Below are 13,969 nucleotides of genomic sequence, written 5' to 3' on the forward strand. Positions count from 1 at the left end.
TAACACAATACGAAGTAACACTTTGCAAAACAAGTAAATGTAACTATACCGAAGTAGAAATATGTTTGGTTTTTTTCCTGACAGCCAGCAGTTTCACACAGCAGCATATATTGTATATCCAGGACGATTTCCTTAACTTTTTTCTTTAACGGAAGATTTTCAATATTCAAAAAATAATAAAGAAAAATATAGAAACTATTTACTTTTATTATACACTGTAATCACTTATATTTCCTTTCTAGGTGCACAAAGGTTACCTTTTCCACAGTCAGACCCTCTTTTAATGACTATGCGTTCATTTGCAAGTAGTGCACTTACGGAACTAATGCACAGGAGAATGAGTCAAGAAAATCCAATAAGCACTTCTGAATCTGAGTTTGTGCAAAGACTTCAGCGACTGACAGTTCTTGGTGTCAACAGACTTATTTATCAAGGTTTACAAGACTTTTCTTATTGTATGATGTTAAACTAGTTTAATAGCCTGCAATCAAAAAATGCAAAGATATTTACCAATATCCTTTGGAGCAGAATAACACCTTATTTCCCATGTTTCGACATCATGTTTAGAAAATAAGACTTACCCCGAAAATAAACCACAGTGTGAATTTACAGGAAATGAAATATAACTGTTGGCATTGGAGGGGAAAGGGGGGGGCAAATGGCCAGTTCCCCCACTCTTTTAGCCACCCCAAGCATCCATGGTTGACTGCTTAAGGAGATTTGGTGATATCTCGGTCATGTGACCATGATATCACCAAATGTCCTTTAATTGCAGGAGTATAGCGTCTAGGCTGGTATGTACTGTATGTGTAGTGCGTATATATACATGTTTTTGTGCAGTGTGTGTATATATATGTTTATGTGCAGTGTATGTGCTGTGTGTATGAGATGACATGATTATACTTGAATAAATATTGAGCTTTTCTTCAAGAATATATTTTGTTTGTTGTTCATGGAAAAAAAATGAGACCTCACCTGAAAATAAACCATCTTTCAGAACAAAAAATGATATAAGACCATTACCTATTTTCGGGAAACACAGTATTTTGCAACCATCTACTGCATTGCATTTTTGTCCTTCTGGAACCTGGCAGCAGAATTTAGCAATCTAAAGTAAAGCTTTGGCCATAATGGTGCTGCAATGCTGATTAATATGATACCTGTAGTGATTGAATCTGATCTGTGGTTGTTGAACAATCGTCCTGTAAAGTTTTCATTTACGAGTGACGTCTTCCGTGCATTGGTGTGACTCAGGGTGGCACTTGGGGGCAGAGACTTCTTTTTTTTTCTGACCTTCCACCTGGCTCCTTGTTTCTTTTACTGGTCACTGATTATTCAGACACTTGCCTCCTTTTTGAAATTGTGATTATGCAGCTGGTCTTAAGGTCTTAAATAAGATGGTGCCATGAGCTGCCTTCAGCACAATTTTATTGAAGGCAGTCTGTGGAATCACACTGTGCATGTACTGTATTCAATAATATGGTGCCAGAAGCATGTGCAGATCAAGATTTCAGCTTAATGATGAGGTAATTCAATTGTAGCATCTGCGCCATGCTCGGTCTCTAGCGCCTATTTATTGAAGATATGCAGAATCACAGTGTGCACGTGCAGCCCACCGCAATGATTGATGTGGGGTCATGAAATTTCAAAAATGAGTCAGGTTACTAAATAATCATTGACCTGTAAAAGAAACAGAGAAGCCAGTCGAAGGGGCTAAGATGGGAGGAAGACCTTATTCACAAGTCCTGCTCCAATGTACACCAATTCATAGATGACGTCATAGATGAAAACTTTAGAGGAATAATAATATTTTTTATTTATATAGCACCAAAATTTTTCGCAGCACTTTAGAATTCAAGACATGTACAGACATTGACACATTACAGAAGAATGCAATTCAAAAAATACTGAGAGGAGTGAGGGCCCTGCTTGCAATCTTGATGCAGCTCCCAAGAAGTCTTGGACATGGGAGTGGGAGTATAATTGAGATTATAGAGAATGTCAGACTTAGGTCATTAGCGGAACGAAGGTAGGTTGATAGACAGAGATGAGGGAGGAGATGTAAGACTGTGCAGAACTTTGGGATGCTTTGTGAATATATTATATTGTACTCTGTAGTTCATGAGCAACCAGTGCAATGACTGACACAGGATAGAAGCATTTTGGAGAGTATCCGGATCCTGGCTGCTGTATTCAGGATGGATTGGAGAGGGGGAAGTTTAATAAGAGGGAGACCGATTAATAGAGAGTTGCAATAGTCCAGATGTAAATGAATAAAAGTGACAGAGTTTTTGCTGAGTCAATAGTAAGAAAAGGTCAAATTGTAGAGATGTTTTTGAGGTGCAGGTGACACGAGAGAGTGAGTGATCAATTGTAGGAGTGAAGGAGAGATCTGAGTCAAATATAAGCCCAAGACAGTGAGCGTGCTGCAGGGGAATAATGGTAGAACCACACACAAAAAATGTCAATTTGGGTTGTAGGAAGATTAATAGAGGGAGGAGACACGAGAAGTTCAGTTTTTGACAGATTCAATTTTTTCGATAGGAAGAAATGACTAGTAATGGCAGAATTCAAACTGTAAAGTTTGGGGTCAAAAAACTTAAGAGGAAGCAAAATGGGGATTAGAGCAGAACAGTTATACTTACTGAGTCTCCGTGCGGCTTTTACACTGCTTCCGGGTCTGCTCTTTAACTCTCATGCATATTCACTGTATCCCCTGCCCACCCTCTGTGACAGCATCTGTGATTGATTGTGGAATGTAAAAATACAGTGGAACCTTGGTTTGAGTAGCTTGGTTTGAGAGCGTTTCGCAAGACAAGCAAAGCTTTCTAAAAATGTGTAACTTGGTTTAAGAGCAATGATTTGCAATAAGAGCAAATACTCACCATGCACACTTCCGATTCTGTCCTTTCATCGTGCTCAGACCCGCTCTGTGTAAACCTACTGGAGGTAACTTTCTGTACATGTGCACTGTATACAGTCTTCCATTGTACAGTACAATATATATTGTATAGCATTTCTATCAATTTGCATTTGTGGATACAGTATTGTACTTTTTTTTCCTGTTATCCAGTACAGCACATTTCTTATACTGTAATCTAATCTGTGCAGTATTCATACCCCACATTTGGCTTAGTTCTGCCCTTATTTTGGGGAGAATAGATTTGGGGTGTGTTTTTGTGTATTGTGCTAGAATAAAGATTGTCATATTTATACATCAGTTTTTCTCTCTATAGTGTACCTCCCGCACACCAACAATTCTATTGTCAGCTAATGTGCAGTTTAATTTGTTTTATGTTTTTTACTGCACTTTACAGTACTTTGTATTAGTGTACTGTAATTTTATATGAATACAGTACATTATTTTGTATTACTGCAATAAGTTTGTATAAATATACTAAATATTCTTGGGTTGCGGAACGAATTGTCTGAGTTTCAATTACCGTATTTTTCGGACTATAAGACGCACCGGACTATAAGACGCACCCTTGTTTTAGAGGAGGAAAAAATAGAAAAAAAATAAAATTAAAGTAAAAGAATGTGGTCATGACACACTGTTATTTTACTGCTGATAGTGTTACTGAGGTAATAATATCCCCAAATTCTGTCCTCATATCCCCCATTCTGGGTACCTTCCAGGTATATATGGCCCCCATCGTGGAATATGTATGTTCCCCATCATTATATGTGTGATCCTCCAATCTGGTGTGTGTGTGTGTGTGTATATAGTTATATTGTGTGCTTGTGTGTGCATATATACTGTGTGTGTGTGTATATATATATACATATATATATATATATATATATATATATATATACACACACACACACACAGTATATAACTCTATATATGCACACACAGTTATATACTGTGTGTGTGTGTGTGTGTGTATATATATATATATATATATATATATATATATATATATATATATATATATATATATATACATACACACACACACACAGTATATAACTCTATATATGCACACATACACATAATATAACTATATACACACACTCATATATATATATATATTTATATATATATATATATATATAAAATGAGTGTGTGTGTGTTTGTGTATATAGTTATATTATGTGTATGTGTGTGTGTGCATATATAGTTACATACTATGTGTGTGTATATATATTTAATGAGTGTGTGTGTGTGTGTGTGTGTGTGTGTGTGTGTGTGTAATATATATATATATGATCCAACCCCATCCAGGTGTACAGTAATGTCTTTATATACTATAATATTTATTGCCTTACTTTTACTGATGTGCTCGAGGACCTGCAGTGATGTAATGAAGAGGCAGGGCTCTGTGCTGTTCTGTGCTGCTCTGGCCCACCCCTCTGCATTACATCACTGTAGGTCCTTGTCAGCTTCGGGAGACTGTTTCTAGTGCAGAGGAAGGATCAAAGTGAAAGCAATTTGAGCCCTCAGCACAGAGACTGCGGCTGTGCTGTGAAGGTATGCCGTGCTCTGGCCCGGACACTGCAGTGATCTGCACTTCTTCCGGGCCAGATATGACTGCAGCGGCACCCTGCTCCTGCCTCCTTCACAGCGGACACACAGTCTCCCCAGCCTCTGCAGGAAGCCGGCGTCTGGAGCTCCCACGTGTGTCCGCTGTTTACATTAAACTATTGATTTGCTGCTCCTCACCCCCCGCTGACTGCAGAGAGAGGTGGGCGGGGAGCAGCTAATGAATAGTCACTTACTTTAAGCAGCAAACACACGTAGTTTCTCCAGCGCCGCCTTCCTGCAGCAGCGACCATCCCTGCCTCCTGTGATCCCACTGCATAGCGCTGACTCCCCACAGCTCCCTACCCCGCAGCTTCAGACCATAAGACGCACCCCACACTTTCCTCCCAAATTTGGAGGAAAATAAGTGCGTCTTATGGTCTGAAAAATACGGTATTTTCTATGGGAAAATTTGCTTTGATATAAGAGTAATTTGGTTTAAGAGCACACTCCCGGAACCAATTATGCTCGTAATCCAAGGTTCCACTGTAGTTGGAAAAAAATGGATAATTGGAAGGGGTCTATGAGACCCCCATTACTAATCGTGGGAGTGTAAAGAAATAAACACAAAGCACAGAGGAAAATACTTTTTTTTTAAAAATAAAACACCCTTTTTCTCCCATTTATTAACCCCCCCAAAAAAACTCTGGAGGTCCGATGTAATACACACAAAGTCCCACAATGGTCTCGGCTTTGACGTCACAATGCATTGTCACATTAAAACACGTGACCGATCACTGCAGCGTCAGGGACACACTGATGAAGCCACACCTGTGAAAGCCGTGATGTCACAGAGTTAACCTGAGATCAAAGCTCTTGGCTCCCATTGTACCTGAGACTGTGACCTCAGGTGAATTGACCTGAGGTGAATTCCATGAAATCACCTCAAGTGAAGTCAATGATTATCGTATTAGGCTATGTCCGTATTTTGAGTATTTTTTAGCAGACATTTCTGCACCAAACCTGCATCTCCTGGCAAAAAAACGCACCAAAAACACAAAACAGTTTTGACACATTTTCTGCCAGGATATGCAGATTTGCTGCAGAAATGTCTGCATCAAATTTCTATGCCAAATTTGCATCGCCTGTTAGAAAATGTGTCAAAGATGCGTCAAAACCGCTTTGCGATTTTGGTGCGCTTTTTGGCTAGGAGATGCAGGTTTGATGCAGAAATGTCTGCAACCTAATACCCAATATGCACACATTGCCTAATCTGGTAATCTGGCATTCAGGTCAATGAGTTACCCTGAGGTGAGGTCACTGAATTCAATGAGTTCACCTCAGGTTAGTTCCCCTGAGGTCACAGCTGGAGGTACTGTCAACTTCCAGCTGTGACCTCAGGTGAGCTATCTGACTTCATTGCTCATAGATGTGGCATCTTCAGTGTGTCTCTGATGCCACAGTGAGTCGTCATATTTTCTAATGTGACCAAGCACTGTGACCTCAGGATGCAGCAGAGCCTTGATTATCGTTGGACATGCAGGGGTGTTTTAGGGTTAATAAATTGGAGAGAGTTTATTTTATTTATTTATTTTTAAATGAATTTTCTGTGTTTTGTATTTTTCTTTTGACTTACATGGATAGTAATGGACCCCTCTCCATTACTAACCTCCAGCTTCATGACAGCTGTGATTTTTGTCACAAATTACAGCTGTTATTTACCCCTTATATTACCCCAATTGCCACCGCACCAGGTGGCAATAAGGATGAGCCGGGTAAACGTGGAAATTGATGCATTTAATGGAAGTGACGATTTTGAAGCTGCTGTGGGCTGCTATTTTTATGCTGGGGAGGGCTCAATAACCATGGGTCTACCCAGCCTGAGAATACCAGCCTCCAGATTTCCGCTTTATCTTAGCTAGGCATCAAAATTGAGGGGGGGGGGGAGAACTATGCGCCGTTTCTTAAAACTATTTAAATAATTTTAAAAAAGCCATATGGGTCCCCTGTGTTTAGATACACAGCCAAGATAATGCACACCTGGGGGCTGCAGCCTGTAGGTGTCTGCTTTATCTGAGCTGGGTATCACTATACAGGGGACCAAATGCAATTTTTTCAATTATGTATTTATTTTTACACTTTACTACCAATCACAGATGCCGGTCAATCACAGATCCTTATCACAGAGGGGTGGGTAGGGGGAAGAAGTGTGTATGCATGAGAGTTAATGAACAGATCCAGAGGCATTGTGACAGCTGCATGGAGACTCGATAAATATACCTGTCCTACCCTATTTCCATTTTTGCATCCTTTTCAGCCCCCTAGCGCTAACATGATTTTATAGCACTAAAGTTTCTTTTCTCATAGACTTATATGGGGTTCAGCGTCTGGGCTCATGTTCAAGTTCAAGTCCGGACCCAAGCCAGACTTTTGGTTTGTTTTGTTTTTCTAAGTCTGGCAGGACCTGCCAAACCCGAATATTGGCGCCCATCTGTAGGCATGACGTTCGAGACATCAGACAAATCATTATAATCACTGGTATTTTGTAGTAATTCAGGGGTGATGTCAGGAGAAGTGTGTAATTGAGTGTCATTAGCATGCAGATGGTACTGAAAACCGAATCTACTGATGGTTTATCCAATAGGGGTTGCGTATAAAGAGAAGAGAAGGGGGCCTGTGACTGAGCCCTGAGGAACCCCGACAATAAAGGGAAGAGGCGAGGAAGAGAAACTGACAAAAGATACAGTGAAGGAGTAGTCAAAGGTAGAAAGAGAACCATGAGAAAGCAGTGTCCTTGAGCCTGATAGAGCAGAGTTTAATAAGGAGCAACTGGTGATCCACAGTATCAGCAAAGAGATCCGGGAGATTCAGGAAGGAGTAGTAACTATTAGATTTAGCTGTTATTAGATCATTACTTTAGTAAGAGCAGTTTCAGTAGAGTGTAAACAGTGGAAACTGGATTGTAAAGGGTCAAGATGAGAATTATCTGAGAGATAGCTGATTAGATGGGACTGGACCAAACGTCCCAGAAGTTAAGAGATGAAGGGGAGATTAGAGACAGGTCTGCGGTTAGCTGTGTAATATTTGTCAAGGGATGGTAGTTTTTAGTAATGGGTCTGTTCTGGCGGAGGACATAAAAATACCAGATTAGAGAGATGTTAAAGAGGTTAAATTAAGTTAAGTGAGAAGACCCGATCAAGAGTATTCCCATCTTCATGTGTTGGAGAGTTAGTAAGTTGTGAAAAGCCAAGAGAGGAGATTAGAGCTAAAAGATGAGTAACAGATGGAGAGAGGGGACCATCAATAGGGTTCTTAAAGTCCCCCATGATGAGTGTGGGAATGTCACAGACTAGAATGTATGGAAGCCAGATGGCAAAGAGATTGAGTAACTGATGAGGGGGTCTAGAGGGTGGTAAACAGCCGCCACTTGCAAGCCTGTAAAGTCTGACAGTGTTTACCTCAAAAGAAAGGAAGATAAGTGAGAGTACAGGAGAAATGACCTGAAAAGCACAATTTCTTGAAAGCAGCAGACCAACACCTTCACCTGGTCTGTTCTCAAGTCTGTTGGTATGTAAAAATTGTAGACCACCTTACTAGAGACCAGCAGCGGTGGTGGTGTCCACTTGCTAGATCCCGGTCTCAGTAAAAACTAGCAGGTTAAAGACAATTTGAAAGAAAAAAGTAGTTTGTTACCTGCTGACTCTGGATTCTAAAGTGCAAAATTATATGAGACAGAAGGCACACATAAAATATTAATGAAATTCACAGGATTTCTTAATGTAGCAGGGAAGGCGTAAAACTAACTATTACTGAAAGGGCCCGGGTTAGGGGAGATATCTCCTGTGACTTAATGGGGCTTTACACGCTACGACATCGCTAATGCGAACTCATTGGGGTCACGGAATTGGTGACGCACATCCGGCCACATTAGCGATGCCGTTGCGTGTGACACCTATGAGCGATTTTGCATCGTTGCAAAAACGTGCAAAATCGCTCATCGGTGACATGGGGGTCCATTCTCAAAAATCGTTACTGCAGCAGTAACGAGGTTGTTCCTCGTTCCTGCGGCAGCACACATCGCTCCGTGTGACGCCACAGGAACGAGGAAGCTCTCCTTACCTGCCTCCCGGCCGCTATGCTGAAGGAAGGAGGTGGGCGGGATGTTCGTCCTGCTCATCTCCGCCCCTCCGCTTCTATTGGGCGGCGGTTCAGTGACGCAGCTGTGACGCTATGACGCTGAACGAACCACCCCCTTAGAAAGGAGGCGGTTCGCCGGTCACAGCGACGTCGCCGGGCAGGTAAGTATGTGTGACATGTCTGGGCGATGTTGTGCGACACGGGCAGCTATTTGCCCGTGTCGCACAACAGATGGGGGCGGGTACCCATGCTAGCGATATCGGTACCAATATCGCAGCGTGTAAAGTAGCCTTAAGAGAAGGAGAATCGAGAGCGTGAGCAGATGGTTACAGTGGTGTGCAAGAATGTTTGCCACCTTCCTGATTTCTTATTCTTTTGTATGTTTTTTACACTTAAATGTTTCAGAGCATCAAACAAATTAAAGTTTTAGACAAAGATAACACAAGTGTCATGAGTATCTCACATCATTAGGAAACTAGTGACAGCTCTGGAATCTGAGCTTCACATGAATTTGTTAGACTCTGGATTTTAAATGCAGCAAGTGTTTTGGTGCAGCAACAGTTAATGACATTTTCCTTGTTGGTAGCTTGTAGTTAGTAAATCTCAGTTGCAGCCGATTTGTGACCACTCACCTTAACTTTAAATAGTGACATGATCCATCACCTGATGCCGGTAATAGTCATTCTGTACTGACCACCTTGGAAGAAGGAAGTCTCTATTAGCTGCTTGAGATCTTTTGCTGGAGTACTGCTGTTGGAGCAGTGTCATGTGCATCCCTGGTGTTTGTCCACAGCAGTGAAATTTTTTGTACATCCTTTTGTCTGTCCCCTTCTCTGTCCTCTTTCCCCTGTGTTATATTACAGTAGTGGTTACATCCACTGTACTCACAGGCCTTGGCACTAGACTGGGTAAGTGGAGGGACAGTTAGAGATTAGACTAGTAACGTCACCAGGGGAAGGTTTCATATAGGGGTGTTAGTGGTGTGTAAGTTCATTACACATCATAACAATCGGATTAAGGTCATTACTTTGACGAGGCCCCTCCAAATTCTTAATTTTGTTTTTCTTAAACCATTCAGAGGTGACTTGCTGGTGTGTTTTGGATCATTGTCCTGCTGCATAATCCAAGTGCGCTTCAGTTTGAGGTCACAAACAGATGGCCGGAAATTCTCCTAAAGACTTTTTTGCAGACAGCAGAATTCATGGTTTCATTTACCACAACAAGTCTTCCAGGTCCTGAAACAGTAAAGCAACCCCAGACCATCACACTATTTTGTGAAATGCTGTGTTACTTCTCTGCCAGATGTAATGGGACATACACCTACTAAAAAAGTTGAACTTTTATCTAGTCAGTCCACAGATTGTTGGGGATCATCCAGTGTTTTCTGCCAAAACGGATACGAGCCTTGTGTTCTTTTTTCTCAACCAGTGTTTTTTTTTTTGGAACTCTGCAATGCACGCCCAGTTTCTTTCTTCTGGTGGAGTCATGAACAGTAACCTTACCTGAGGCAAGGGAAACCTACACTTGTTTGGATGTTGTTGTGGGGTCTTGTGATCTACTAGATGAGTCGTTCCTGCACTCTTGGGGTAATTTTGGTTAGCTGGCCATTCCTGACAAGGTTCACCATTGTTCCATGTTTTTGCCATTTGTGGATAATGATTCTCAGTGTGGTTCACTGGAGTCCCAAAGCTTTAGAAATGGCCTTCAAGTTCTAACATTTCCCTGACTGATAGATTTCAAATACTTGGTTTCTCATTTTCTCCTGAATTTCTTTGGATTGTGGCATGATGTCTAACATTTGAGGATCTTTTGATCTACTTTACTTTGTCAGGCAGGTATTTAATAGATTACTGGATCGCGAACAGGTGTGGTAGTAACCAGACCTGGGTGTGGCTAGGGAAATTAAACTTTGCTTCCCTCAGATGGGATAAACCACAGTTAATTTATGTGTGTGTAGGGGGGGGGGTCAAACAGTTTTTCACACAGGACCCTGTAGGTAGGTTGGTATTTTTTTCCCTTAATAATAAAGACCTTCATTTAGACGCTGCATTTTGTTATCTTTGTCTACTATTTAAATTTCGTGGTCTCACACATTTAAGTGCAACAGCATGTAAAAGAATAAGAAATTAGAAAGGGGACAAACAATTTTTCACACCACTGGTTGATTGATTTTTTTAAAGAGTCTCTTGGGTCATATGGTGGGAGTGAATGGATCTTTGTGGTATAAGAATGTGAAAAGAGCATGAGAGGTGGAGAGGGAAAGATAGAGGGACTGGGTGCGGTGCACGGACAAAATCCTGGGCCAACTCCAAAGTAATAGCAGGAATAATAAAGGCAATAATCCAGCTCTGCAGTAAAGGAAGATGAGAAAATCCATGAAAATTAAAGAATTTCTTTATTTGTAAGCATTCAAATTCCATAAAAATTGATTATGCATTTCAAACACATGGTCATTAATCATAGTAGCTACATTATGAATCAAGAAAAGAAGATGTAAAAAAACACCCCCATATACACTTAAATCAGAGACAAGAATTTACTAAACAAAAACTACGCCCATAAATACAGTTGTCTTACATTATAGTATAGCCACAATAATACACAATAAAGCCAAAAGATGTTTGCCTAATGGAATTTAACATATTTCTTATAACAGCGAAGAAAAAAAACCCCAGAAAACAATGAGCGTACACGGCAGCATAAAACATTGCTATCTCTTATACTCATTTAACAATGCATCGTATTAATATCAGGTGGTTGAGTAGTCAATGATACCTGAAAAGAAAAACTGGAAAAAGTAAATTCAATATACACCAATCAATAGTAAAACAAAAAAAAAAAGTGTTTTATAGTTCAACCCATGAGGAAAACTGGTTTCTAACTGTTATATCCAATAAGCCCCCACGATGGGAACAATTTACCCTTTCAATAACATTCTTGCATGCAGGAAAGATTACCTTATGCTTCTCAAAAAAGTGTCAAGATACACCGGATAGAGAGTACTTGTTAGTTAAGGGGTCAGATTGAGCAGCAGCAGCATGTTTCGATATACAGACCAACAACTTGTGTATCGTACATCTGACGTATTATAAATTACATTCCTTGCAAGTAACTAGATAAATCAAGTAATTAGAATTAGGCTATGTGCCCACGGGACTATGTACCCGCGGATTTTGCCGCGGAAAACCTGCGGATTTATCTGGATTTTTTAGATAAATCCGCTGGTTTTAGCAAGTACAGACACTCTCCATGTTATCCTACCGGACATGGGGAGTGCTGTGTCCATTCTGCGGTATGTGTGGCTGCGGAATATGCTGCGGATGTCCCGCAGCTGCACGTAACTGCATGTCAATTATTCCTGCGGAAATATCTGCAGAATTCTCGACCCTGCACAATGGAGATAGAGGCCGGGACTTCCGCAGGTAAGTCGCACGAATGTCCGCAGGCTTACTGCAGATATTTCGCTGGAATCCCACAGCAATGGATAGCTGCGGATTCCGGGGAGCTGCTGCGGGAATCCTGCCGACGTACCTGCTGATATATCCGCGGGTGCATAGTCCCGTGGGCACATAGCCATGAAGTTTATTTTAGATTAAACAGTTTCTTGGTGTAGGCTGATTGGAACAATCTAGTTTTAGTGATGAATTTACACAATCCACATCTAGGCATATTACATTTGTAACATCCTGTTATAATACTAATTACATACATATAATAAAATTAACCAAATGTGTACTTTAACAGCTGTAGCTTTCAGCACCAATAAGTAGCACTTTTAGGCTGTGTGCCTGTGATGAGTTTTTAGTGATTTTTTGACACTGCATATTTTCGTTCCATCAAAAATACAGCATCTAACCAGTACAGCAAAGTGGATAGAATTTATAGAAATCTCCTGGCCACTCTGCTTCTTTTCTACTTATTGTAATCTGACTTGCGGTGCGTGTTTCAAATCCCCAACATGTCAATTTCTTTTGCAAGTATTGCCGAGTTTTATGTGCTGTTTTTTCCCACAGACTTGTCTTACATGAAGAAAATCTGCAGTGAAAAAATGCACATGTGCTTTTAGTCAATTTCCGCTGCGGAAATTCATATAAAAAAAAAACCATGCAATCCACACACAAGTATATTAATAAAGCAAAGCAGCTTTATTTAAAATATGACACATCAACAAGAGACAAAAACACAACATCAATTACAGTATAAAATTGAAAGTAAAATACGCACTCAAAAATGTATGTAAAAAAACACAAGTAACCTAATTTGCATAATAGGTGCAGAAATCCAACATCAAAAAGCTCGTCAAAGGAATGTAGCCTTACCTGGGTAGATTTTTGTCCATAAACAGTGAATGCCATAATAAGCCTAATACTCTTCAGCAGAGATGAGCAGACCCGTTAAAGTTCAGATTCTGCTGAACTTTAGATAAATAGTTAATCAACAAGTTGTCCTTTGCATATAGTTAGTGCACGCTAGAGCTGAGCGATGTTCTAAACAAACTGTTAGCCAATTTCAAATTTGAGTTGTTTTGGGCCATGTTCGACGAACTCGAACGATTTGCTTCATGTTCAACCTTTCAAGTTACCGTTCGATAACTGTTCGATCCCCAAAAGCGTAGCTAGTTACTAGCTGACTTTTCACTGTAATACTGTCAGTCACTGTTAATAATGATATCAAAATTCAGCGTATAGTGTCCGGGGGGACAGGGTTTAGATCAGTGCTGCTGCTTTTCCTAACCGCACGTACAGTGGGGCGGGCCAGGCTGTCAGCCAATCACAGACACACACAGAGCAAAGTGGATTTTTGACAGACAAGCAAGGGCATGTTTCATTGGCTGTGCATGTCACATGTCCTTGCCCTATAAGACCCGGCCATTTTCCCCATCGCCGCCATTACCTCAGTGCTGCGGGTGTGTGTCAGTCACCGCTCCCGCTGCTGCTGCGGGCGCTATACACTTATACAGTGCATTTCATCAAGAAAGTGCCCATACAAGTATTATTTCCCCAATAAGGATAAGCTTCAACTAGAACATTACACACAATGTCTGATTGGTATATTCAGAACAATGAAGCTATAGAAACTAAGTAATAAAATATTAATTTTTATTCAATTATCATTAAAATTTTTACAAATATAAAATTTCAATAAGAATTCCACATAAATACAACAGAGACATGAATGTGAGTCAATAGGCAAAATAAAGGATTATTTTCACAATAAAAAAAAAAATTCCTGTAAAAATATAAATATATGCAAATAGAAAAATATATCCTTTATATATAAACCAGTGATTATAAAATATTGGCACTAATGCACATAAATACTCAGGGATAACAGTTCATATAAATAGCATGGGGTAAATATTAT

The 13,969-nt window shown here is 40.3% G+C and overlaps 1 protein-coding gene across 6 annotated transcripts in view; it reads left to right on the forward strand.

The window, feature by feature from the left end:
* LYST (lysosomal trafficking regulator) overlaps nt 1-13,969 on the forward strand; it is a 1,763,279-nt gene that overhangs the window by 947,660 nt on the left and 801,650 nt on the right. For all 6 annotated transcript variants that reach the window (XR_012751618.1, XM_075339737.1, XM_075339736.1 and 3 more), the window contains exon 28: nt 243-434. Coding sequence is in view for 5 of the 6 variants with exons in the window: in XM_075339737.1 (XP_075195852.1) it covers nt 243-434 (192 nt within the window). In the remaining variant the exon portion in view is untranslated. The remainder of the gene's footprint in view (nt 1-242; nt 435-13,969) is intronic.

Source organism: Anomaloglossus baeobatrachus, chromosome 3, assembly GCF_048569485.1.
Source record: "Anomaloglossus baeobatrachus isolate aAnoBae1 chromosome 3, aAnoBae1.hap1, whole genome shotgun sequence".
Lineage (NCBI taxonomy): Eukaryota > Metazoa > Chordata > Amphibia > Anura > Aromobatidae > Anomaloglossus > Anomaloglossus baeobatrachus.